Source organism: Crinia signifera, chromosome 8, assembly GCF_055691185.1.
Source record: "Crinia signifera chromosome 8, ASM5569118v1, whole genome shotgun sequence".
Taxonomy (NCBI): Eukaryota; Metazoa; Chordata; class Amphibia; order Anura; family Myobatrachidae; genus Crinia; species Crinia signifera.
The window spans coordinates 97,337,201-97,363,903 of record NC_139224.1 but is presented as its reverse complement, the minus strand read 5'-3'; the positions used below and the strand labels follow the sequence as shown (position 1 = coordinate 97,363,903).

The 26,703-nt window shown below is 43.1% G+C and overlaps 2 protein-coding genes across 7 annotated transcripts in view; one reads left to right on the top strand and one right to left on the bottom strand.

The window, feature by feature from the left end:
- Nucleotides 1–1,389: 1,389 nt before the first annotated feature.
- Nucleotides 1,390–15,166, bottom strand: PRPF38B (pre-mRNA processing factor 38B). Of its 2 annotated transcripts, none has more exons than XM_083156820.1 (6): nucleotides 14,822–15,166; nucleotides 7,883–7,951; nucleotides 6,369–6,520; nucleotides 5,460–5,520; nucleotides 3,417–3,640; nucleotides 1,390–2,720 (listed from the first exon to the last, which is right to left on the bottom strand). In XM_083156820.1, exons 1-6 carry the CDS (start codon nucleotides 15,059–15,061, stop codon nucleotides 1,979–1,981), a joined length of 1,488 nt encoding a protein of 495 aa, XP_083012946.1. In that variant the 5' UTR covers nucleotides 15,062–15,166; the 3' UTR covers nucleotides 1,390–1,978. The 2 variants fall into 2 exon arrangements, with proteins under 2 accessions (XP_083012946.1, XP_083012947.1); XM_083156821.1 differs by having other exon boundaries at nucleotides 1,391–2,720; nucleotides 14,808–14,923.
- Nucleotides 14,966–26,703, top strand: part of HENMT1 (HEN methyltransferase 1) — a 32,568-nt gene continuing 20,830 nt past the window's right edge. Inside the window, exons 1-3 of one of the 5 annotated variants that reach the window (XM_083156826.1) lie at nucleotides 14,966–15,292; nucleotides 24,533–24,672; nucleotides 25,566–25,678. In XM_083156826.1, the coding sequence (XP_083012952.1) occupies nucleotides 24,586–24,672; nucleotides 25,566–25,678 (200 nt within the window). In that variant the 5' untranslated portion in view covers nucleotides 14,966–15,292; nucleotides 24,533–24,585. Of the gene's footprint in view, nucleotides 15,293–15,774; nucleotides 15,899–19,389; nucleotides 19,824–24,532; nucleotides 24,673–25,565; nucleotides 25,679–26,703 lie in introns of those variants that run through there. The other 4 variants (XM_083156825.1, XM_083156822.1, XM_083156823.1 and 1 more) reach the window with 4 other exon arrangements.

The following is a 26,703-nucleotide window of genomic DNA, read 5'->3' as shown; positions in this document are numbered from 1 at the left end:
CCCGCTCCCCGCCACCTCTCCTGCCGCTAGCTGACTACCCCCCTCTGCATCAAACATGGACCGGATCCTGCTCTCCGGTCCTCGCTCCCCCAGACCAGCTCAATGCTGGCTGCACATAAGATTTATCTTATGTACAGACCGTCCGACATCCAGATCTGATCAGATGCGCACGGGACCGCGCATCAGATTAGATTGGATGTCATACCCTACGCGATTTGGGCAATTTCACCCGATTTCTCAGCCCGATCCTCCAGAATCGGGTGAAATTGGGCCCAAATCACTTAGTGTATGGGTGCCTTTAGATTTTGGCGAGTTATTTTGTTTCTGTGCAGGGTAAATACTGGCTGCTTTATTTTTACACTGCAATATAGATAACAGTTTGAAGTACAAACCCTACCCAAATGTAATTCTGCACATTACATCAGGCCCCCCTGCAGTGCATATGGTTTTGTCCATCTGAGAGTGAACCAGAATAACCCCCTATGCATCAAATTTAATCTCCTTTCTATAACAATTTCCTGTGGGCAGGTTCATCTTTACATGTCCCATGTCAGAATACCATTTCTGTACAGCAGTGAGTAAAACGGTTAGCACTTTGTAAACAAAATAATCCTTATGCTACCCTATGTTACATGCATGAGATGTAAAGGTCAAATTCACCAGTGTTGCCCAAACCTGTCCTCAATATCTACCAACAGTTCATGTTTGTCAGGCAACCTGTATAGTAGGAATGAATGCAGCAGGTTTGAAAATGTGACCGTTTAGTAATGACTACAGCTGCACACCAGCTAGGTGATTTGGAAATGTGGACCATTGGTAGATCTCGGGGACCGGTTTGGCCACCACTAATCTAGACAATGCCTATGATATATCAAGGAGATGGTTCCAGAAGAGAACATTTTTTAGCCAGCTCACATCAAATGGGGGAATGTTTTTCCCTGCAGGAGCACTTCAATTGCGACATTTGGGTACACTGATCAGGGGATATGGACTTACTGATGTGTACAAAAGGGTACTCGTATGTGTGACCAAATGACACTATTCACGTTGCACCCAATACTTTGATAGGGTTCATGCAGCTTAGTCTGTGTCTGAGAACAGTGTGTTACACAAAATCTAAAAAACGCAATTGTGTAATTATTCTCTAAAAACGCAATTGTGTAATTATTCAAGACTAGGTAATCCGGTTTATATTGTTTCCAAAACAAAATAGTTTAACTTTTGTCTAGCTTTGGTTTACCCAAAGACCTTTATTCCCGCTTCCCTGGTGTAAGTACAACTCGTACAGACTAATATTATATCAATCTCTTAAAATATTTTGTTTTAATTTCTTTGAAAATGAAAATATGAAAAAAAAAAAAAAAAAAAAAAAAAAAAAAAATTGACCTACTACCTGGAAGCATCACACAAATCACAACATATCAAAATGTAAATTTTTTTTAAAAAAGAAACTGTTTACAATCAGACAATAACACAATTTAAATGTCATATCTGCATTCATATTTTTAGAAAAAAAAAAAAGGAAAAAATATTCATCCTATAAAAATGTCAGCTAAGCCATGCACGCAGCGTCAGTCGGAAAATCACAACTTTACGAGCGTTAGAATGAATGAAGGGGCACATTTAATGCCTCTTACAAACTGGACCTGCAGGAGTTCTGCCAAAAAAGGAATTAAAACATCAGGGCATTGTCAAGTACAGGCTGTACAATTTAGGAACACTGAACCGATAAAAACGCAACAGTTGCTGCATGAGAGCAGGGAGCTTCAGCAAATGTAGGGAAGGTACAAGTTCCGTCCAAAGTGCAGGGGACTCCCAGAAGGCACTTCCCTACATAAACAAGTAAATGAGATTCTCCTAACAACGTCAAAATAAAACAAATATGAGTGCTACAGAACAGGTTAGGACTGAGAAAAAGGGAAGGAAAAAATAAAAGACCTAAACAAAAAGGATTCAATGTGATCCATTCACTAAAAAGTCACAGAGTGTCATCTTTGCCCCTTTGCTTATCCTCAAAGTCAGAACTGAGACGATCCTGGTCCTTGCTTTCATGCTCACGTTTATGGCCTCTGTCGTTACTTCTGCTCCTCTTACGTTGCCTCTCCCTGCTTGAACTGCGCTCCTTCTTCCTGGACTTTTCAGAACTGTCTGTTTTTCCACGACTATTGCTCCTACTTCGCTTGTTTGTCTTCTCTTTATATCGGTTTGACCTTTCTTTACTACGGCTTCTCCCATGAGTGTTCTTGCTTGGGCTTTTACTCTTCCGTTGTTTCCTCTCTTTGCTTCTGCTGTGCCGCCTTTCCTTACGAGCCTCTCTATCTTCTCTGTGTCGCTTCTCCTCTCTGTCTTTTCTTTCTTCGCTCCTCTTGCGTTCTTTTGAACGCTCTCTTGGTCTATCTGAATCCTTTTCCCTGCCATTCCCCTTTTTTTCATAGTCCCGTTTTCTGCTCTTTTCATTTTCTTTTTCTCTATCTCTTCGGTCTGTCTTGCGGTCTCTGCTTCGACTCCTTGTCCGATGCCTCTCCCAGCTTTTACTTCTTTTACGTTCTACACCACGTTCGTTGCTTCGTGACCGCCGTTTTTCTTTAGCTTCCCGTTCTAATCGCTGACGTTCCTTTTCACGCTCTAGTTCCCTGTCAAAGCTTGATGCGCCATGATGTTCACGGTGATGGCTTCTGCTTCTGGATCTCCGAGGGCTTATAGATCTTTTAGGTGGCGACCTTAAATGAAGCATATTTACACATTAAAACAAGGCTGAATTATGAAGAGAGCTACAAAAGCACATAAAGTAGTTAAGTAATTCTGTAGACTGGTGTTCCCTCTATACCCACTTGCTTTATGCAGCTTGTAAAGGAGTAGAAAACAGATTATACTCAAATTGTGAAAAAACCTACAGATGTGCCCCTGAAGTTAGAGGATACATAGCACAGCGTTGCAGCGAAGTGCATAACCTCGGATGTTCTATTGTGTGCTGCAGCAAGCTACCATTGCCTCCCGCCTAGGGAGCACAAGTACATGCTACCCCAGCTACAAAACATCCACCAGCTCCCTCTGAGCAGAGTGGTAGGATCACTGCCCACTAGTCTATGCGTCTGCCACAACTGGTTGTGTATATATGCCAATGGAAACATGCATGAGACTTTTAGCCCACTATGTGAGTGTAAGTGGACACAGCTGTATGTAAATTCTTCTGAGACCGCTTTTCACAGGCTCACAGCTTTATTTTTTATTTGCAGATAGAGAGAACATTTTTGTCTCCCAACAGCACATACTATTTGTTCTGCTTGTTCCCAAGGTAAAGAACAGCTTAATAATTAAGATACCTGTAAAGAATTGTTGCCTACTAAAACTTATTATATGAAGGACAAATTTTATAATAACAAAATGCAGCAAGAGATTGGTAAAAATGAAGTTACCTCGATCTCCTCCTCTCTACGTGGCGCGGAGCTTCCTCCACCTCTTCTGTCTCTTCCTTTTTTATCTTTCTTGGTCTGGTTTTGATTTGCTGGTCTATGTGTTTCTGCACCGGGACAGGAATCCGTGGGAAGAGTGTGGAGAACCACTCCAGTTTGGTAAGGTAGGAACGCAGCATCTCCCCTATTGTCATTATACAGCCGCCACCAGCTTTTACATCCAAATCCTGAAATTAATTAGAAGAAATGAGAGGGAGGCAATTATAAGACACTGCTCCATCTCTGGTCCTGTGAAACAAGAATCTAGTTATTCCTTCATATTGACTAGAGTGCTAGTAATGGGGAATATTGCACAGTAGTTCTGTTTTTTGCAAGCTATACATTCTACAGTATGCTGCAAACTTCCCATGCTATTACTGCAAGCAAATGGTTCTCAAAAGGTAGTAGTCAGTCCAAAATCATTCAAGAATTGAAAAAACTTCAATCTAAACCACTAGGGACAATTATAGAAACTTTAGCTATAAAGTATAAGTGCTCTACCCCAATACTGGCCAGCAACGAGTCTTGAGCCTTACAGACTTTTGTAGTAAATGGATAAATCTGATTACAGACAATTCAAAATGTTCACTGAGGAATAGGATCACAAACTCAATTTCTCATGCTTCTGTTTAATTTCAGCCCTGGGTATATTTAAAGGCGAATTTTGAGGTAAAACAACTTGCACTCACAAACATGCATGTGTTCAGATTAATTTCGCCCAATACAATTGCCGCAGCACAAAGATCTAGGGGAGAAAAGAGCAAGTTAGCTTAATTAAATAAGGGTCTCGGAAGAGAAAATGATCTAGGGGGCACAAACAAGGCATTCAGGTTTACATGTGAGGTAGGTTTTATGGAGCTGTCATTTTCAATTCACTGAAGCTAAACCCATTGTTGTGAAGCAAATTGGTTGTTTTCCCGCTTTATAGTAAAATGGTGTATTTTGAGTAAAACATTTAGAAGGATTTGGTGTACACTGAATTGCAGTCTGACATTTCCTTCAGGTAGCATACTTCTGCCTGTACAATGGACGTTCACATATTAACACTAATATTAATTAATATTTCACATCCTTTAAGAGAATGGCTAACTTGATCCAGACAGTGCAAAGGTTGTTGCACAATAAAATGAAAGAGTTGGTACAAACAAGAAAGTATTAAGTTTAGACACAAATATATAAGTGTTTCCTTTACTATCATGCCTCGTACTTTTGTTTCCCATGCATTGCGTAGTTATCAGTGGTGCACTATGATGGCAAGAGACAATTGTACACATACTGTACAGTTGTATCCTCATACACTATTTCTGCAATTCTAAGTAACTAGGCTTGGATCCTAGAGGGGAGAAAAACTTTGGGGTAGGTTTATTCAGCGGTGTAGAGAGTTTAGGCAGAAGAGGGGAGGATAAGTATACTTACTAGACCCCTGTTAGAATTCCCTCCTTTGATATGCCGGCATCCGCATACGGACCACCGGTCAACCGTATGTATCCCGAGTGCACACTAACAGAACGTATACAGCATATAGGGTGTACCCACAATAGCATGTTCATGGAAGTCGCTTGTGGCATGCAGTAACAAACCATATTGGCTGCTGACATAGCGAAATGTGCAATGTGCACAGCGCACTCGATGGCTGGCTTTTCACATAACATAGTGCATTACCCAGCTTAACTTTTTACTTCAAGAATAAGCAAATGGGTCTTCTAAAAACCATGGAGAAAACTTGCGTTTTTCATAAACGCATTGTATTTATTGACTATCAATCAGTACAATGTACCACATAAATGGTAAATAATTGTAACTTATTATGCTAGAAGTAATTTTTTTTATGACTAATGAAATATCAGGCCAACAAAAACGTTATAATTCTGAACTAAATCTACTAAAATGTAATGGAGACAAAAACAGAGCGACCACCGTCATGTAGTCATAACCTTTACTTTCATGTTGATATACATAGTTTTGGAATCTGTACAAATGAAAAGTGAATTACCCTTGCTGACATACCTCTTCGTCATCTAGAAAGTCTTCATACCAGTCCCATAAGTCTGTAGGAGGTTGCGTGTATCTGTAACAAGAAAATGAGAGAATTCATGTAAGGCGCAGTGTTCAAATATATGTGTAAGACAAATGAAGCATAGCTAATGCCACATGTAAAAACCTGTGCCCAGATGGAACAAATGCACCCCTTAGCAGCATCATTTCAATGCCAGGACTGATGTTTAAAGAAAAGGTATGGAACTTGGTAGTGTGCCTACAAACAAACAGAGGACTGTCCGATTTGTTATTAAAACACATACAGCATAAGAATTGGTAATTACCTCTGCCATTAAAAGTGATAAGCAAGCATTAAGAGGTTTTGTAAATATCACGCGCTTTGCATTCTTAAAAACAAAAAGGACTAAATTACCAGTAAGAATAACAGGGGTTACCTCATCACATTGATATGAGAAGGAAGGAATAGACAAAATCATGGCATCACAGAAATGTAGAGGTTTGCACATGTAACTACATCTGGCAAAGTCACAGTAATGCACATGTCTGCTGCTCTCTCAGCTCATTTGCCATCCGGTTTTAAAATAGAGTAAATTAATCATATTGAACTAAACAATACCACTAGATTTAATAAGAATGTCTTGTTATCATACATAGCATGCCATCTTTCAGCTTGAAAGTCTGAAGTACAGGCAGGTTACAGAATGAAACTGTTCTTGGCAACCGCCTTAAATCCCCAAACTGTCATTAACTCACTGCATTAGCACGGAAATTGTTGGCCAAGTACACACATGGCAGCGCAATGCTCCAAGTCTACATCACTTTGGTACAAAATGCACGCTATGTGAACTAAACTAACAGGACTCTTTTGAAGCATTTTGATTGTAAAGTAATTAAAACACTGCTGTAAAAATGACTTACCTAATGTACATGAAACCAAGTGCTCGGATGTATGGAGAATCTGTGTGCGTGATGAGTCCCATTACTTGCTTTCTGGTCAGTTTCAATGTGAACAGCTTATAGAGCAGACAGAATGCAGTGGACACAATACCTCCTGTTCCAACACCCCGTACCTGTCAATACACAGAACATTGTTGTTATAATGTAACTTTGCCACGTGATCAGAACTTGTTTTGTGAAGATGTCAGACCATTGTGTTCCAAGCAGGTCCCTCTAAATAGTGCTTTGAATGGTATCCAGTGTTATGCCCTGCCATGATAAAGGATTGGCCTTTCACCAGTGAAGCTTTACTGTTCTTGGACTAGGTGGCAAATTCAAGGGATTATCCTCAGATTAACAAAATGTACCATTCCATTTTATACACTTCTGGGAAGTTTAGGTTTGCGATAGAAACTAGGCCAGGAACCTGACTGTCTTTGTTCTACTTTACAAGTTCTGTAAGTGCCGCCAATCTTGCTTCACAACACTTTCTATACACACACACACACACGTGATACTTCAGATCTTTGGACATTCTTAATAACCACCCTGACACACACAAAATCTCAGTCTAGGTTCCTAAAAAATAAGTTAAGAACCATGTGATTTGGGGCTACACAGTTTATTAGCAGCACATGACTTTACTTTATTCATTATATAAGTTACAAATAAGCATGTGGTTTTTTTTTTTTGCACCCAAGGGATTGAACACATGGGTTAATTAAAAGGTATAATATTTCAAGACTGTTGACCATCTTTCCATGCCATTGCAATGCCAACTCATCCACTCTGCAGCTAACTGAACTGGCCACAGTTTGTTAATTGTATCCACTGGTTTCAGACAAAGTTATTACACACTATATAATAGTCCAGTGGTTCCCAAACTTTTTGAATCACGGCACCCTAGAGCAGGCATTCCCAACCACAGTCCTCAAGACACACCAACCGTGCAGGTTTTAGTGATATCCAGGCTTGAGCACAGGTGACTTAATTAGTACATGAGTGATTCTGATTAAACCATCTGTGCTGAAGCCTGGATATCCCTAAAACCTGCACTGTTGGCCTTGAGGACCGTGGTTGGGAATGCCTGCCCTAGAGCATCAAAACATTTTCAAGGCACCCCTAGGCCAAATTCTTTTTATCGATAAATTCAGAAAAAAAAAAAAATTGAATTAAGTGCATTGTGTTTAATTGTCAGTTATCTGGTGAGGGACAGGATTTACTTCTGTTTGTGCATATATTATGATTGGCAGACACCAGCACTGGTTTTGCCTGTTACATTGACCATTCATAATATGACTTGATCCTGGTCCACCAACCAAAGGCACCCCTGCAGGTGTCCTGTGGCACCCCGTGGGTGCCTAGGCACACAGTTTGGGAACCACTGTAATAGTCTAATAAAATACATCCAATACCTCTACTCAAGAGATAAACAAGTTATCTACCTTGGAGTTAATTAAAACCCCAAAAATGTGGAGGCACGTACTTGTACTTACCCCCCCGCACATCCCTGTTTGTCCAGCAGTTTTCCGGCTACCTTTCTCCCAGGGTTCAACGTGTGTTACCTGCAAATATAAGTTAATATAGCTTTTATGTCCAATTTTTTTAATAAATGAACTCGTAGGATTTTTCAATTGCACAAAAAAACCCAACCCCCCCCCCCCCCCCCCCCCCCCCCGAAATAGATCTGGATTACGGAAACTACAGCCAAGACATAGGGCCAGATGTATCAAGCTTTAAAAAAGGGATAAAGGGAGAGTACTAAACAACCGGTCATTTTTCAAACCAGCCTGCAACATGGCAGATCGGAGCTAAATGGCTGGCTGTATATCACTCTCCATTTTATTAAGTTTGATACATCTCGCCCATTACGAGATAAAACCACTACAAATAAAACATTTCAAACCGACAGTAAAACTAACATGACAATCTTGCACTTTATATACAGCCCAACATTTAGAGAAATAATGTTCTAGAGTACGAAGATCAACTGTATTGGTTTGTCTGTATTTCACTACTTCCTATTTAGGGATACGGTCATTGGGTCTACAGCATGTTGGTCGACATGGGTCATTAGGTCGACAGTAAAAAAAAAAAAAAAAACACTGTTTTTTGAGCCGACAGGCGGTATATGTCTGCCACCGTCCACTATGGCTTGGTGGCAGAACAAAATAGTGTGCCCGTAGCATTGCGAGCTAAAACATTCGGATAAAAAAAAAAAAAAAGTGAAAAACCCCATGTCGGCCTTTTGACTGTCAACCTAATGCTTGTGTCGACCTATTGACCTAGACCTATGTTGACCAATATGCTGTAGACCCAATGGGGGAGGGGTGGAAGAGAGCTCCTGGGGCCTGTACCGCATACAATACATTGTATACAGTACTTTTGTATAAGATGTATCGTATGGGATCCCAGTCACTGCTGCAGGTTCCGTGAGATCCTTGTGGCAGCCATGGAGAACTGCTATCGTGAAGCACATGGGAACGCGCCTCTCAATTGCAGGAAAAGAACACGCAATGTAAAAAAGCCATACAATGCTGCAATTTCTCACGGCAGTGCAGAGCCAGCCGATGCCTCTTGAGCCACTTAGGGCCTGCCCAGGCAGAAGGAGCGCATATCATTGTACATTATTTACTGTAAGGAAATATCTAGGTATTCAATGTGTTTTGATATTTCTGATAGACAGTAACATTGGCACATTGGATGTATAGAAGCCCATGTAGATTCAACTTGATTAAAAGTAAAATCTGCATTGTCGAAAACAGCCACTAAGTTGTGGAATCCGCTGCCATTTCCGACAAACTGCAGCTGTTTTCAACTGAATACAGATGGTCAAACTACCTAACATTTCCAAAAAGATTGAATACCCCCTAAGTTAGTTGTTATTCATGTCCCATTCAAGGGATGTTGGGGCAGATGTATTAAGCCTTAACAAGAGATAAACGCAAGGGTGATAAAGAGATAAATGTCCAGCCAATCACCTGCTAACTGCCATGTTACAGGCTGCGTTCGAAAAAAGTCAGTATGGAGCCGATTGGCTGGACGTTTATCACTCTTTATCACCCTTGCATTTATCTCTTGTTAAGGCTTAATACATCTGCCCCATTACTTATTTTTTACCAGTGCTATTACCACACTACTCTAGTTTATCACTGTGTATCCAATGACTTCCAGATTAGTAACCTGAAGGCAGATATTTGTGGAGAGGTTAAACAACTCTGCCCTGGAAAATGACATAGCATTTTCTAGCAGGTGTTTATTTTACAACGATCATCAAATATACAGAACTTGTTCCTCCCAGTACAAGAAATACAGTATTCTAGAGAAATTCTGCCATGCATGCTGGCACTTGGATAACCACAAGTACCATCATGTGAGGCATTAAGGGTCCGGGTCCTATAGTCCCCCTACAAAGGCAATACCAAAACAACCAAACACCTTTTAATATATAAAACCATTTTAATATTCTATTTATCTGCACCTTTACCCAGGGAGCAGCAGCCTCACTTGTTCATGTGGAATCAGGTAAATTGGTCATCAGTAGTTAGTGTCGATTTTCATGTGTCGACCTGACAAGAGGTCAATATGAGTTTAAGGATTTTTTTTTTGTTCTACTTTTTCTTACTTCATGATCCAAGTGGGCATGGGGCAATGGTTAGCATTACTGCCTCACAGCACTGACATCATGGGTTCAATTCCCACCATGGCTCTAACTGTGTGGAGTTTGTATATTCTCCCTGTACTTGCGTGGGTTTCCTACAGGTACTCTTGTTTCCTCCCACAATCCAAAAATATACTGGTAGGCTAATTGGCTCACAACAAAATTAACCTAGAATGTCTATGTCTGTGTGTACATGTAGTAGGGAATATAGATTGTAAGCTCCACTGGGGCAGGGACTGATGTGAGTGTGCAAATATTCTCTGCAAAGCCCTGCGGAATATGTGTGCGCTATATAAGAAACTGTTAATAAATAATGGATTTAGATTGCAACAGTGTGCCCCAAGCATGTCCACGGACACCCAAAAAAAACCATCATGTCCTCCTTTGTAGACAATTTTCATGTCAACCAATAGGTTTTTATTTAGCGTTAACATCAAATGATAAAGCATAACTCACTGCATTAGTATGCCATTTCATTACTAGTAGTCTGTGCATTAAATATCAAATCTGAAGAAAAAAAGGGTACTTATGTATTATCAGGGCGCCCGCGAAATCGGCCGAAAATCACATGCAAAAATCGGATGCGATTTTTCGGCCGATTTGCATGCTGTTACATCATTGCACACCCCCGATTTTCATCGTAGTGCATCGCATGCAATATAGTGGCATGCGATGCGATTTTTAATTGTACAAGCACCCTGATGGGTGCTTACAATGTTAAATGCACCCCCATTGTCAACGCCACCCCCACTATCAACGCCAACCCGAAGCGTGGTGAGCGCAGCGAGCCCGCGCGGGGAGGTGGTACGCGTCCTCCGACCTTTTCATACCCCCACTATCCACGTCGGCGTGGAGTTGATTTTAGATAGTGGCGGGTTGGTGTTGATAGTGGGGGTGCATTTAACATTGCGAATCGCATGCCACTTGCTGGCATGCAATGTTATGCAATATTTAATTGTACAATCAGGGGCATTTTCCCGAAAATCGCATCGCATAGTACAGTACCTGGGGGTGTGCAAGGATGGAATAGCATGCAAATCGGCAGGAAATGGCCAAAAAAAAAAAAAAAGGCAGCAAAATCGCATCGCAGATCAAAGCGGCCGATAAATCGTATACGATTTACATTAAATCGGGCACCCAGATAATACACAAGTACTGAAAAAAAGTACTTGTTAGCTGGAACACTTGGGAACCAATCACACGAGATGCGGTCATTTGGTCTACAGCATTATGGTCGACAGTCATTAGGTTGACACCATTAGGTCAACATGGGTCTAGGTCGAAAGGTCATTCATTTGACATTGTCTAGGTTGACAGCCAAAAGGTCGACATGCAGTTTTTCACTGTATTTTGAGCCAACATGTGCCCGCAGGCGGTATTTCATGCCCTACCATCCACTAGGGCGTGGAGGGAGAATAAAATAGTGTGCCGAGCATAGGGAGGCACCATGCCCGACGCATAGCGAGTGCAGCGAGGGGATACAGTGCACTTTAAATGGTGTTCATGTCGACTGTGTTGACATTCAGGTCAAAAAGTGTAAAACCGGACGTCAACCTTTTGACTGCCGACCTAGACAATGTCCAACTAACGACCTTTCGTCCTACAACCATGTCGACCTTTTCCCATGTCAACCTAATGACTGTCGACCAAATGATCCCAACCCTATCACACCAGTTCACACTTTAGAAAGGCCCCAAAGTGAAGTACTAACTATAACTGAACAAATCCTCTTAAGAGCCATACACACTGGGCCATTTTGAGCTGAAATAGAAGCTCAAATGGCAAAACTGAGCTTTCAACTCAAATCGCCCAGTGTGTACGGCCTGGCAATGAGCGCTGATGCGTGCTCCCGCTTTATAGCTGGCCACCCATCTGTTGATATTACCAGCAGATGAGCAATGGGTGAAAGAGTTTCCATAATGTCCTGCTATGCAAATCCTTCCACCCTCATGAAAAATTGCTTAGATGGGCGAAAATCGCTCAGTGTGGATGCAGATTTGATAGTTTTACATGACTTAGAGCAGGGGTGGGGAACCTTTTTTGTGCCTAGGGCCGTTTGTATGGGGAAAAAAATCCTTTGGGGGCCATATGTAAGAATTTATCTTACAAATTGTCCTGCTGCAGCCGTCCCACGCTCCGGCGGCTGCCACTGAATAGGACTGACAGTCCCTGGCTACTGTTGAGTAAGAGGAATCTGGCAAGAATTACCGACCTCTCACGAGAATTCCCCTGTACTTGACTCCCGGCAAAGCCGCTGGGAGGGTGGGCGGGCCACTCAAACTGGCTATGGGGGCCGCATACGGCCCCCGGGCCTGAGGTTCCCCACCCCTGACTTAGAGGGATATTTATTAAATATCAGAGAGAAAAAAAATACTAATCAGATTTTATCTTGCAGGCCGCATTTGAATGAAAAATATGTTGGTACTGTATGTCACAATTTTCTCTTTCCAAGGCGCTTAACATCACCATGGTAACGGATACAGAGCGATGACATCAACAGTTTAGACGGACCCACCGCCGACCTGTCAGCAGTACGCATGTATTAAAAACACAGTAGAAAAAGGCAAATGGCAAGAATTCACAGTGAAAATGTGAAAGGCATATTTCATATATTCACTGTGCATTCTTGCCATTTGCCTTTTTCTACTGTGTTTTTAATACACGCGTACTGCTGATAGCACGGCTTGTGTCGATGGTGGATCCGTCTAAACTGTTGATGTCATCTCTCTCTGTTCGTTACCATGGTGATGTTATTAAGCATTGTCATGTGTCAGACAGGAGTTGTCTCACAGTGATGATGTGTCTCTCCCGCCGCTGCGAAAATGTGTGTTGCGTGCACGCCGGTTTTAGGGATATAAGGTGAGCTTAGTTCATTTGTGTTTTATGCCTGATGATTAAATAATCGAAACGTTGCAGAACCTGCTGACTTTGTGACTTTATTCTTCTGTGTGCTGCTGTATCATTGCAGCGTGAAAAAAAAAAAAAAAAAATTATATATATATATATATATATATATATATATATATATATATATATATATATATATATATATATATATATATATATATATATATATATATATATATATATATATATATATATCACAGTGTGCGGCACTCGGTGCGAAATGAAGACACTTTCAGTCAGGTAGGCTTAGGTTTAGCAACGTTTCATTCAGTTTTGAATTTCATCAGTATATAACATATATATATATATTCTCTCTCTTGTTTACTAGCACGGCGCCAGCGATTTTAATTGCATCCATCAGGACCCCCCAAAAAATTGCGTCAATCGCATGCAACCAAAATCGCATGCGATGGACGCGATTTTTACATTGGAGTCAATGTAAAATGCCCCCCAGACCCCAATTTTCATTATATACCCACCCTCAGGGGTGAAATGCCCCCCCATTGTTAACGCCACCCCACGATCAACGCCAACACGAAGCATGGCGAGCGCAGTGAGCCCGCGAGGGTCGGCGGTACAAATCCTCTAACCTTTTCATACCCCCACTATCCACGTCGGCGGGGAGTTGATTTCATATAGTGTGGCGAGCACAGCGAGCCCGAAGTCATCACGCATTACTTCACAGGTATTACGCGTGCGCTCGCCACACTATATAAAATCAACTCCACACCAGCGTGGATAGTGGGGTATGAAAAGGTCGGAGGACGCGTACTGCCGCCGCTCGCCAGGTTTCGGGTTGGCGTTAATCGTGGGTTGCCGTTAACAATGGGGGCATTTTACACATTACCCATTAGGGTGCCTATACAATCAAAAATCTGGGCCATTGGCCCATTTAACATTGTTCCCTATGTAAAATCGCATCGCATGCCATTATAATGGCATGCGATGGACACGATCAACACGATTTTCTAATAGCCGGCTAATTTAACATTGCTCCCTATGTAAAATCGCATTGATTTTCACATTGCCGTCAATAAAGGCTAAAAGTAGCCGTATATCGCGTTGGCCGCATACCTTAATTTAAGGTCTGCAATGACACACGACGGGCTAGGAAACAAGTACCATATATACATATACACACCCCAGGACCAGCTCAAGTCATTAAATAATCATTCCAGAGCTTGCAGTGTCCAGGGAGAGGGAGTTACCCATCTGGGGGGTCTGTGACAGGGAGTTGGGGAAGCAAATATTACAGACTCCCCGAACCATGCAGGGGAGGTTGTAATCTCTACCTTCCCCATCTCCTTGGTGACAGCTTCCACAGAGTTCTATGGTCTGGTGTTGTTCTTACCCATTCCCCAAATGTCTATTAATATAATAAGGAACGTTTCCAAGCTTGGTCCATGTAACCATATTTATGGAATCATTTGCTGCTTAGCTTCATAATTACCAGCTGTATTGCGATGTGCCAAGTCTTAACTGGTCGATTCCTTTATATCAGAGCGGCAAAACGCAGCATGGATAGATAGTATGTGCTCTGACAGAACTACTAGCTGTTACATCACCACAGGAAGGGTCTTTATATAACCCAGTTACTCATCAAGATTGGTTAACTATTAATTACGAGCACTCACAATTAATAAACCTACAGATGACATGGTTATGCAATCTGCTACCTTGGCGAAATGATGATAATAGAGTGAGGGATAACGCGGTAGTAGGAGTAATCTCATCTGTGGGGACAGCAGGTACACGGCCGTGTCTTGTACAATCCAAACTAGATCATATGCAGGTAGCCACATCGCGCTCATGTACACATACATACATACATACATACATACATATATACATACACCACGTCTCGCACCTTGAAGTAGATTTCGTCCACCACCTCGTGGTAGGTCTTCAGTTCGTACAGCTGTACCTTGAAGTATGGAGAGGACAAGATGTTGGTCAGGATCATTGGGTTTAGGTTCATTGTCTTTTCATTGCCCCACAGCGGCAGAACATTCCCAGGCTTCCCGGAAGGAGCCGGCTTGTTCCCGCCGCCACCGGCTTGAGGTGGTTGCGGGGTCGCCGATAGGGCCACCGCGTTGTTATTCGCCATTGCAAACCGAAGCAAATATGGCGGCTGCCTCACCGGAGAACAGGAAGTGACGTAACATGCGTGAGCGGAAGGAGGAAGGAAAAAAGGCCGCTAAACAGACCGGCCCAAAGAGCCAATCACAGCACACGGTTCAAGTGGCAAATCAGATCACTTGTCTTTGCCGCCCAATCGATTCGCTTGTCCCTGTAGCCAACCAGCGTCCAAGTTGAGCCGATTGCGTAATCATACAAGGTCTTTTTTTTCAATACACATATTACAATACGTATATATATCTTTTAACAATAATCTTTATTAAACCGTATAGGTAGGGATTGAACAAAGTAGGGAAGTACGTTTGTGGCTTGTGTGTGTGGGTGGATCTGCGTGTGGATCGATCCCATTTGTCTTCTAATTATTTTTCCTATTGACCTTGCCCCTCTCTTCACGGGTCAGTCCGATCAGGCGGGTAACAGGGCAGGCAGCATACATCTTTTACCACTGCACCTCAAATGTGTTTGAAATGTTTGTATTTGGTGTGTGTCCTAACAGGAGAACTGAACTATACCTGTCGTCACATGCTATGTTTCTATTCGCCCCACTTTGCAGCCTATTTCTTTTTTTCACTTCATGGTTATATGGGTACATGTTTCAGCATAATTATGTTTTTTTGGTACTTCTTCGTCTTTGCGGACATAGTTTACGCAACAGAACTTATGTAGCGTAGCCCACACCACCCTGGGTCCACGCCACCACAGATCGCCATCTGTTATGTTTAGTTGTGGCGAGTGAAGAGAGACAACGAGATTGAAGCGTGGTGAGCGAAGCAAGCCCACAAGGGGACAATGGTACTATTCTAAGGTAACGCGTAAGTTGTGGCCGCAAAGATGAGGAAGTACCCTTTTTTTAAATAAATCGCCAATAGGGTTCTGTAGAAGCATAAGTACACATAGGCTTACTGTACTATACTTTTTATCTGGATGACTCATGAAGTAAACAGGTTATGTAAGTGTCCTTGTTTAAGGGAATATTATGGTAAACCTAAATATATAGGAAATGGGCTCTAGGCTGCACACCCTGACTAATAAGAGGTGCTACTTTGCTGAGATTTATAGTTGTATTACAAACTAAAGGGAGGGGAGGGGGGGCACTCTACAATCTTACCTAATTGGCAGTATGGATGGCGTAATCAATGGTTAGCATTACTGCCTCACAGCGCTTAGGTCATGGGTTCGATTCCCACCATGGCCCTAACTGTCCGGAGTTTGTATATTCTCCCCGTACTTGTGGGTTTCCTCCGGGTACTCCAGTTTCCTCCCACAATCCAAAAATAAACTGGTAGGTTATTTGGCTCCTAACAAAATGAACCCTAGAATGAATGTGTGCATGTACATGTGGTAGGGAATATAGAATGTAAGCTCCACTGGGGTAGGGACTGATGTGAATGTTCAAAAATTCTTTGTAAAGTGCTGCGGAATATGTGTGCGCTATATAAGAAACTGTTAATAAAGGGTCAACTCAGTTCGCCGACCCTGGTCAAGAGCATGGTCAGCAACCCAGAATTTAAGACCCATGTTTTTTGTTAGCAAATTCACAGGATTAAAAGCTTTAACCCAGTAATTTGCTTCTGGTGTGAATGGGTATAAGGCCCCATACACTAGTCCAACTTGTCTTAAGGGCAAGTTGGACCCTATTCCCCAGCAACTTCCCCAGCAACTCCCCAGGAGGGCTCACTTCTGATTTGGCACTTGATGTGCCATTTTTTACATGCCATAAATTGCATTCTTTGGAATAGGATGAAAAAATACTAAATCGCACACAAGTGTATGGGGCCTTAACACTCTGGGGTTCATGTCTGGGGTGCAGGGCATCCCCAAACCCTTCTAGCAACCATAAATACAGTGAAGTGTTACAGAGTGTAAGGTGTCATAGAATGTAGGATGTGTGAAAGCAACTAATAGTGTTAAGGGTTGTTCCATAAGTAAAAAAAAAAAAAGTAAATAGCTTATTCATGTATAATATATACATATATAATACAAAAAAGCAATATCCTTATCTCGCGCTGGGGAGCTTCACCATGGGATAAGGCCTCTGTTAGTGGACTCACATGCAAATACAATAGGTTTTCCAAGTGCACTAAATAAAGGGTATTTTAGTTAAAAAAATTCCCATCAGGATCTGTGTTCCTTGTGTCGGGATGTCCCAGGATGTTTTATCTGTAATGCTGGGTACACACCAGGATGACTAGGGCCCGATCCCCACAATCTCGATCCAATTCCGATCAATTGGATGTAGATTGTGTGCTGATTGGGCCCTTTTCTGACCTGCTGTGGACCGATACCGATCCGATGCGCGGTCCCGCGGGTCGGTCGGTCGTTATTGAGATCCTACCTGCTGCAGGTAGGATCTCAATGACGACCATACAGCCGGGTGCGGGTCGCCATCGGATCGGACCCGCTCACTGTGCACATCGTGAGCGGGTCGTGCCCCCCCTCGTCACCGTGAGCGGGTCGGACGAGACACTGACGACCCGCTCACGATGTGCATCGTGAGCGGGTCGTCCTGGTGTGTACCCCGCATAAGACATCCCATCACCAGATATTGACTCAAGAAGGCCACAATGGCCAAATTAGATACCTGGGAGAAATGTAATAGGATGAGAGATTCAGAATATGAGAGATTTGGTAAGAAATCTCGGTTTTTTTTAAAGTGCCAATCCTTTACACTGCAAAACCAGTTTGATTTTGAAGTGTATATGATTGCCGCTTTAAAAAAACAACCTGGAGATTCCTTACCAAATCTCTCACTTTCTAAATCTCTTATCCTATTACATTTCACTCCAAATGTAATTTTTATTAACAAAGGCATCACATTAAAAAAATAACTATAAAACAGACATGGATATATACAGATGTCAAAGAATTTAAGAGTTGATTTCACTAAAAATAATATTTCATTCAGATTAAATTTTTCAAAATTCCATGGCTGATGGTTCTACGCATTTAGGTCCATTCAATGTTCTTAATTTAAAAATGAAACAAACCAAACTGGCATAGTTGCCTACCCTCCTGCATTCTGCAGGAGACTCCCTGAAAAAGCAGCAATCTCCCTCTCTCCATTATTAGTCTAGCAATCTCCCTATGTTTACCTAGCCCACATTACACTGTTACATTTTTTGGGCAAAAAAAGAATGAGATAGATACATTTACATTGAATCATCAGCACCATTTCCCAGCACTGTACCAAGTATAGTAACTCTTACTGACTGCTTTGGGGCTCACCTACATTTGGATATAAGTCATTTTAAAAGATTCCTCTCAGATGTAGCAGTACACACCCACGATTCTAGGTGCCACGTTCACAATCTCTTCACAATATCTCCATATATGGAACTAGACACGCCCTTTATGTGGATCATGACACGCCCCCTCAATGGGGCACTGTGCAAAATTCTATTACCATCTATAATCTCCCTGAAACTAGTTTTCAAAAGTAGGCAAGTATGCAAATAGGTGAAACTTTCTAAAATAAATTCTAGTGGTAATTTATATGTGATAATAAGGTACATTGGGGCAGATGTATTAAGCCTTAACAAGAGATAGATGCAAGGGTGACAAAGAGTGATAAAGTTACAGGCTGTGTTTGAAAAAAGTCAGTAAGGAGCTGATTGGCTGGACAAATATCTCTCTTTATCATCCTTGAAGTTATCTCTTGTTTAAGCTTAATACATCTATCCCATTGATTGTAGACAATGGTTATGGAACACCTGAGTCCTTATAATTCAGCTGACCAAAATTTTTCCAATTAAGCAGTCCAGGCAAATTTATATAAAAGTAATTATAGCGAACCTCAAGGGCTGTAAATTAATCAGGAAAAAGGGGAGTATTCTCTCACCTAAATGTATAGACAAGTTCCCAGATTTAAGGCAATGAAATTCAACCTTTGAGCAGCAGCTAATAAAGGGGGTTATTCTAGTTCATTCTTTCTGACAAAATCCTTCTTAGATGGACAAAACCATGTGCACTGCGGGTGGGGAAGATTTGGGTGGGGTTTTTCTTCAAAGTGAGATCTATATTGCAGTGTAAAATAAAGCAGTCAGTATTTTCCCTGCACAGAAACAAAATAACTCACCCAAATCTAATTCTATCTGCACATGTTACATCTGCCCCCCTGCAGTGCACATGGTTTTGTCCATCTAAGAAGGATTTTGTCAGAAAGAATGAACTAGAATAAACCCCAAAGTTCTGTGTGCCTCAAGCTCCAAATCCAAAGTGGATAATATACATATATAAGCAGTTTGTTTTGCCTTTTTGCATCAAGTTGCTGCACATGGGCAGACGCTAAACATCGCTACCCTTGTGCCAACATGCAGGGGAGTGAACACCTGGATAAGATTCCTAATCTCTTTCACATGTACTTCGAAAGGTGACAAAGGAGTTAATTGTCCATAGCGTGGTTTGCTACTATTCACACCGCATTTATACATTGGTTATTTGTTTATCCATGTTTATAACTTCAGAGATGTCACATATTTCTCATAGTCACCATTGTTTTCAAAGGGAAGAGAATATGTCTTATGAACTCTTTAGATCAGGCATGTCCAAAGTCCAGCCCGGGGGCCAATTGCGGCCCTTGATGTCACTTTAAGTGGCCCGCAGCCTCCAGCCAGAAGCAGGCTGAGCATTAGAAGCAGGAATCACAGCACGGGACTGTAGAGGCGGGGCCTACAGCGAGCCTTGTGTGCAGCGGTGAGAGGGTGTCGGCAACCACTGTTCGGCGTCTTCATGTGAGTATGTGTCCAACCCCCGTCCCCCGCCCGGGCTCCACTCCATCTTCCGTCTGCAATCTCTCCGCCTGCTCGCGATCACAGTATCCCAGGAGGAAGGAGCAGCATGCAGATCAGACTCTGTCTCCTCTCCTTGTGGTGCCTGCCTGGCCTCTCCATCCTGTGGCTTACAGAAAGGGCCATACAGAGAAGGAGGGTCAGGCAGGGGGAATATACTGTGAAGGAGCAGGCTGGGGGAAATACACTGAATGGGGCAAAGTGGGGGAAATACACTGAATAAGGGCAGAGTGGGGGACATGCAGAGAAGGGGGAGCAGGCTGGGGGAAATAGATTGAATGGGGCAGAGTGGGGGACATACAGAGAAGGGGGGAGCAGGCTGGGGGAAATACACTGAATGGGAGCATAGTGGGGTTCATGCAGGGAGGAGGCTGGGGGAAATACACTGAATGGGGCAGAGTGAGGGGGGAGCAGGCTGGGTAAAATAGATTGAATGAGCTCAGAATGGGGGACATGCAGGGATCAGGCTGGGGGAAATACACTGAATGGGGCAGAGTGGGGGACATGCAGAAAAGGGGGGGAGCAGGCTGGGGGAAATACACTGAATGGGGGCAGAGGGGACATGCAGGGAGCAGGCTGGGGGAAATACACTGAATGGGGGCAGAGTGGGGGACATGCAGGGAGCAGGCTGGGGGAAATACACTGAAAGGGGGCAGAGTGGGGGACATACAGAGAAGGGGGGAGCAGACCTGTACTATTTGCTGCAGTCAATATCTCAGTATCACCCTTCACACTAGAGCAGGTAAGACAAGTTATTTGTTTAGTCTTCTGATGTGATTCATGGTTCAGGCTGAATTGTTGGCCCCCACACATTTTCACCTCACCAAATCTGGCCCTCTTTACAAAAAGTTTGGACACCCCTGCTTTAGATATACAAGTAAAACTAAAACAATACACTACATTAGACACCACACAAAATTTACATTCTTTAGTCCCATGGGAGTCATTCTGATTCATTTGGTCATTCATTGGGGAAGTACGGATGGTGTAATAGCATTAATGCCTCACAGCACTGAGGTCATGGGTTCGTTTCCCACCATGGACCTAACTGTGTGGAGTTTGTATATTCTCCCCGTACTTGCGTGGGTTTCCTCCGGGTACTCCAGTTTCCTCCCACAGGCCAAAAATATACTGGTAGGTTAATTGGCTCCCAACAAATGAACCCTAGAATGTCTGTGTGTGCGTGTACATGTGGTAGGGAATATAAATTGTAAGCTCCACTGGGACAGGGACTGATGTGAATGTTCAACTATACCCTGTAAAGCGCTGCAGAATATGTGTGTGCTATATATAAGAAACTGTTAATCTATATAATAAGTTGAAGAGTCTGTGTGCGTGTGTGTATGTGTGCGTGTCCGTCGCATTGCGGACACACCGTGGCACTCAGAGACACCAAATTTGGCAACAAGGTACCTCTATACCTGGTGGTGTGCACCTCGAAGCCGTTTTTGGGAAATTTCACTCAGAAATTTAAAAAACAACAAGATTCAATTTGCCTTGAATCAGGATCTGGAAAAAAAAGATTGACGATCTGGGAAAAAGATGATGACGGAACAACACCACACCTGAGTTCATTGCTGTCATTTAGTATGAAGGCAAACACATTCTAGCATTATGGTGAAGGCTTTCAACAATTGGAAATATTTGGGAAAATACATAGACCACACATCACACACACACGTACACATTTATACACACATCACACACAGTGCACCATATACGCACACACAGCACACCACACACACATATACTGTATACGTAGCACACCACACACATTTACACACATTGGACAGATACACACAACACACACATACATGACACACCACAAGCAGTACAACACACACCCATATACACTACAACACACCCAAAAACAGTACAACACACACACAAACACATTGCACACACATATTTATATGTAGCGCACCTCACACACTTACACATTGGACAGATACAACACAACACGCCACACCACAGTAAACTTACATAACACACCACAAGCAGTACAACACACACCCATATACACTACAACACATCCAAAAACAGTACAACACACACAAACACACAGAACACACACACACTTATACCCCTTTTACACCAAAAAACCCGTATCCAAGCCAAGTCGGATCCGGGATTTGCACCCTTTACACTGTGGTGCCTACCTGCAGTGTAGATGGAGGTGGCGCTTGAAGATGACATCATCTCCAAGTGCTGGGATTGCGATCACCCCTGCCAGGACCACAGATCATCACCCTAGGGCAAGCCCAGCACCAAAGTAAGCTGCTGGGCTGCCCCCAGCCCCCATGCACCCCCCGTCTGTGAGGTGAATGGATGCCGCACACAGACATCCCTTCACCTCCTCCCTGCAGACAGCAGAGGAGGCTGTGTGTGTGATCCCCGTCCAACCTCCATACTGACCACAGGATGCTGCGGTCTGGAGGTTGGGCTTCCCCTATTGATGTAAACAGGAGCCAGGTCAGATGAATGTGACAGGTAGCAGGTGGGATGAATGTGACATGTAGTGTGACATAGAGGTGAATGTCCCTGCGTCACTCCACCATCTCTGTCCCTGCGTCACCCCGCATGGCATAATAATTAAGGGGCAAGTTTAAGGTGGTCTACTACTGTTTTGCATAATGTGTACAAGGGGCATACAGCATGGTACACTACACTCAAGGACATGCCCCCTTTTGAGTGGCGGCATCCCCTTTTTCTGGAGTGTGCACATAACTTCAGCCTTTAATTTCCCATACCTTACCATACCCTTACTTCAAAATTTCCATTTCGAATATTGCACACACATATTTATATGTAACGCACCTCACACACTTACACATTGGACAGATACAAAACAACATGCAACACCACAGTACACACACATAACACACCACAAGCAGTACAACACACACCCATATACACTACAACACACCCCAAAACAGTACAACACACACAAACACACAGAACACATACACACTTATACCCCTTTTAAACCAAAAAAACCATATCTGACATGGCATTTGGAACACAGATCCAAGCCAAGTCGGATCCGGGATTTGCACCGTTTACACTGTGGTGCCTACCTGCAGTGTAGACGGGGGTGGCGCTTGAAGATGACATAATCTCCAAGCGCTAGGATTGCGATCACCCCTGCCAGGACCGCGGATCATTGCCCTGGGGCAAGCCCAGCACCAAAGTAAGCTGCTGGGCTGCCCCCAGCCCCCGTGCGAGGTGAATGGATGCCGCACACAGACATCCATTCACCTCATCCCTGACTCCGCTGCTGTCTGCAGAGTACAGCAGACAGCAGCGGAGGCTGTGTGTGACCCCCGTCCAACCTCCATACTGACCACAGGATGCTGCGGTCTGGAGGTTGGGCTTCCCCTATTGATGTAAACAGGAGCCGGGTCAGATGAATGCGACAGGTAGCAGGTGGGATGAATGTGACATGTAGTGTGACATAGAGGTGCATGTCCCTGCGTCACTCCACCATCTCTGTCCCTGCGTCACCCCGCATGGCATAATAATTAAGGGGCAAGTGTTCTACTACTGTTTTGCATAATGTGTACAAGGGGCATACAGCATGGTACACTACACTCAAGGACATGCCCCCTTTTGAGTGGCGGCATCCTCTTTTTCTGGAGTGTGCACATAACTTCAGCCTTTAATTTCCCATACCTTACCATACCCTTACTTCAAAATTTCCACTTCGACCATGGCACACACATATTTATACGTAGCGCACCTCACACACTTACACATTGGACAGATACAACACAGTACACACACCCACATACACTACAACACACACAAACACACAAAAAAAAATGCATCATAGGTGCTAAATCTCAGGAGTGGATGTGGAATTCATCAACACACACAAGCTATGAAGTCAGGAGGGGTGAATTTCAATCAACAACACCCCTGATTTCATTTCTGGCATTGAGTATCAATGCAAACACATTCTAACATTATGGTGGAGGTTTTAATAAATACAATCTTGAGCCATAAACGCAGCATAAAACAACATTTTACAGCAATTTTGGGAAAAAAAAAAGCCAAGGTTGTCCCGGGCAACGCCGGGCGGGTCAGCTAGTAAATAAATAAATTCGGTCCCCAATGTGGGACGGGGGCGTGGGGCGGCGGAGTCAGATGTCGCCCATGGGAACGCCCGGCATTTCATGGGCGTCCCCATGAAAATGCTCGGTGTTCCCATTAGATTGCAGGCGGGACGAGGGGTGCCGGGGGCAGGCGGCTAATGTCACATGACGTCACATGATATCTGTTTGTCCTTCGGCACAGAAACCACTGAGGTGTGTCCTAATGTTCATTGGTGCAGAATTTTCTAAAAGTTGTCACTTTCCAGTTGCTCATTCTCAGTACTGTGAATAGGGTTTGATCTAATATATTATTCATGTACTCTGATAATTTGTCAAGTAAAATTTAGAAGAAGTCTCGCTCCTGCATATGAATATATGAATGTGCAGGCCATAGGTATACAAGGAGTGATCGCCAGGTGTGAATAGTCTGAGCATGAATACATCTGTATAAGTATTCATCATTTATTTATTTTATTGTTTTTATATGTAGTGATGAAAATTAAAAAAAAATGAGTTAAGTAAAATTGTTTTGATTTTTTGCTATGTTTATATTGTCAGTGAGAAGTCAATCTGTGCTTCTAGCTTTCTAGCACTTTGTGAGATTTCATCACATGGAGCCAATACGCTTTAGACCACCACTGTATCAGCAAAGATACGATTTTGTCAAGTCATACGTGGATAACTACAAGCCCAAAAAGGTGAGTTTCTTATTTTGAAGCTGGGTACACACTTCAGAGATGGGGAATTTTTTTTGATGTTGGAACTAATGCCTGCCAAGCCAGTGTCAAAGTCCAGCACTATTCTAAGTAGAGGGTCCGGCGCTTACCTGTTCGGGTAGTGTGGTGGCACTTGCTTGGCAGGCCACGGTTGTCCTGGGGAGATGCTGAGTTCACTTGTCTGTGATTTCCGGATGATGCCCATGACTGCCCTGGCTTCACTGTGACTGAAAGTGACTTCCTATTTGGTGTCCTACCTGTCAGTCACAGACTATACAGGCAGTCCCATTTTGTGGTGTTTCCTCCCTCTGTGACATCCAGTCCAGACTGTGATTAGCAGAGAGCTGGCTCCCTATAGGAAGAATTTATCTTTTTTTTTTTTTTAATACTTTTTTACTGCTTGCTGACCTTTTTAGTTGCCCATACACTAATACAACTTCTTCAAAAAGAGAAGTTGCATACAGTACGTTCCCCCTTGAAACGTCCAGCAGCTTCCCGGGTGGCAGAATCACATACGATACACCATATACAGACCTTTTGCATATAATGTATAGCAAGGGCTGCGGTATCCAACAAATCTTCAGTGCAGCCCTTGCGATCTCCGGATATGATCTGATGCATTTGTAATCAGAAACAAAACACATACGATTTGCAATTTTCACCTGATTTCACAATCCATCTGTTGAAATCGGGTGAAAAAGGGCGCAAATCGTAAAGTGTATGAAAGCCTTTACTTACCTATTTGTTCTTGCCTGCTGCCCTGACCTTGCTTGTTAATTGCCTGCCGATTGCCTGGTATATTGTATACACTTTCCTCCCATCCCAGCTTAGAAGTATACATCATTTGGTCAATAACCATTCCTTCTACTTTGCAGGTTGCGGACTTGGGGTGCAGTGAATGTTCACTTTTGCAAAGACTAAAATTTTGGAATTGTATTGAGCAGCTTGTTGGTGTGGATATTGATGAGGATACACTGAAAAGAAAAATGTAAATATTTTTTATTGGAATTATTACAAATGATTAAAAACTGCTTCCAGTTAGCTAGCATGAGCACACCCCCATACACACACACACACACACACACACACACACACACACACACACACACACACACACACACACACACACACACACACATACTAGAAGAATCTTTGTGGTTAATTTCTTCTAGCTCTTCAATGCTTTCTCCATCAACTGCTGTAATACACCATGATTTTGGTTTGAACAGTGCATGGTCAAAAGGACATGTTGCCGTTAAAGTGCTGAAATGGGTATAACATTGAGCTTTGTTGAATAAAGGCCCATACACACTGGGCGACTTTGATCTGAAAGCCGCTCAAAACAGCCTGTTTAAACGGCTTTCAGCTCAAAGCCGCCCAGTCTGTATGCCCCAGCGATGAGCGGTGAGCGCTGCTGCGCGCTCCCGCAACATCGCCGGGAAAGCCGTTCATCTGCTGGTTATACCAGCAGATGAGCGGCGTTGAGGACGGCTTTGCATAGCGCTCCGCTATGCAACACCGTCCTCCCCCTCCGTCGGTGCCGGGCATCAGGAAAGCCGATCAGTGTGTGTGCACTGAGTGGTTTTCCCTGCAGCAATGATTAACCTCATCGCTGTCCATACACGCTGGGCATAGTCGCCAAGTGTGTATGGACCTTAAGTGGTTAGATACAGTCTAAGGTGCATGGGGCACTGCAGGAAATGTCAATGATGCTTAAATATCTAAAAGCCAAGACAAATAGAATTAAAGTTTGTAAGCGCTCAGCATCTAACAGTGTGGGGAGAGGAGCACTGAGCATGCCGTCAAAATGATAAAAATGGGAGTCCCTGCCATAGGCGTTACCCCTACATTAGAGGCCACTTCCCCTTTTTCAGACGCAGCCTTGCCTCTGGTGCGACAGGTCTCAATTCACCGACATCCAAAGGTATGCATTTGGCGCTGTGATCATTCCACTTTATAAAACTAACACTTGTATTACCGTGATTCCTAACAATTATGGAAATAATTGTTAGG

Excerpts from the sequence above, each read along its gene's own strand:
- PRPF38B (XM_083156820.1), bottom strand. The coding sequence starts at position 15,061 with ATGGCGAATAACAACGCGGTGGCCCTATCGGCGACCCCGCAACCACCT. Across the intron at positions 6,521-7,882 it reads AAACAGGGATGTGCGGGGGG|GTACGGGGTGTTGGAACAGG; the intron begins GTAAGTACAAGT and ends GTGTATTGACAG. Across the intron at positions 2,721-3,416 it reads GTAGAGAGGAGGAGATCGAG|GTCGCCACCTAAAAGATCTA; the intron begins GTAACTTCATTT and ends GCTTCATTTAAG.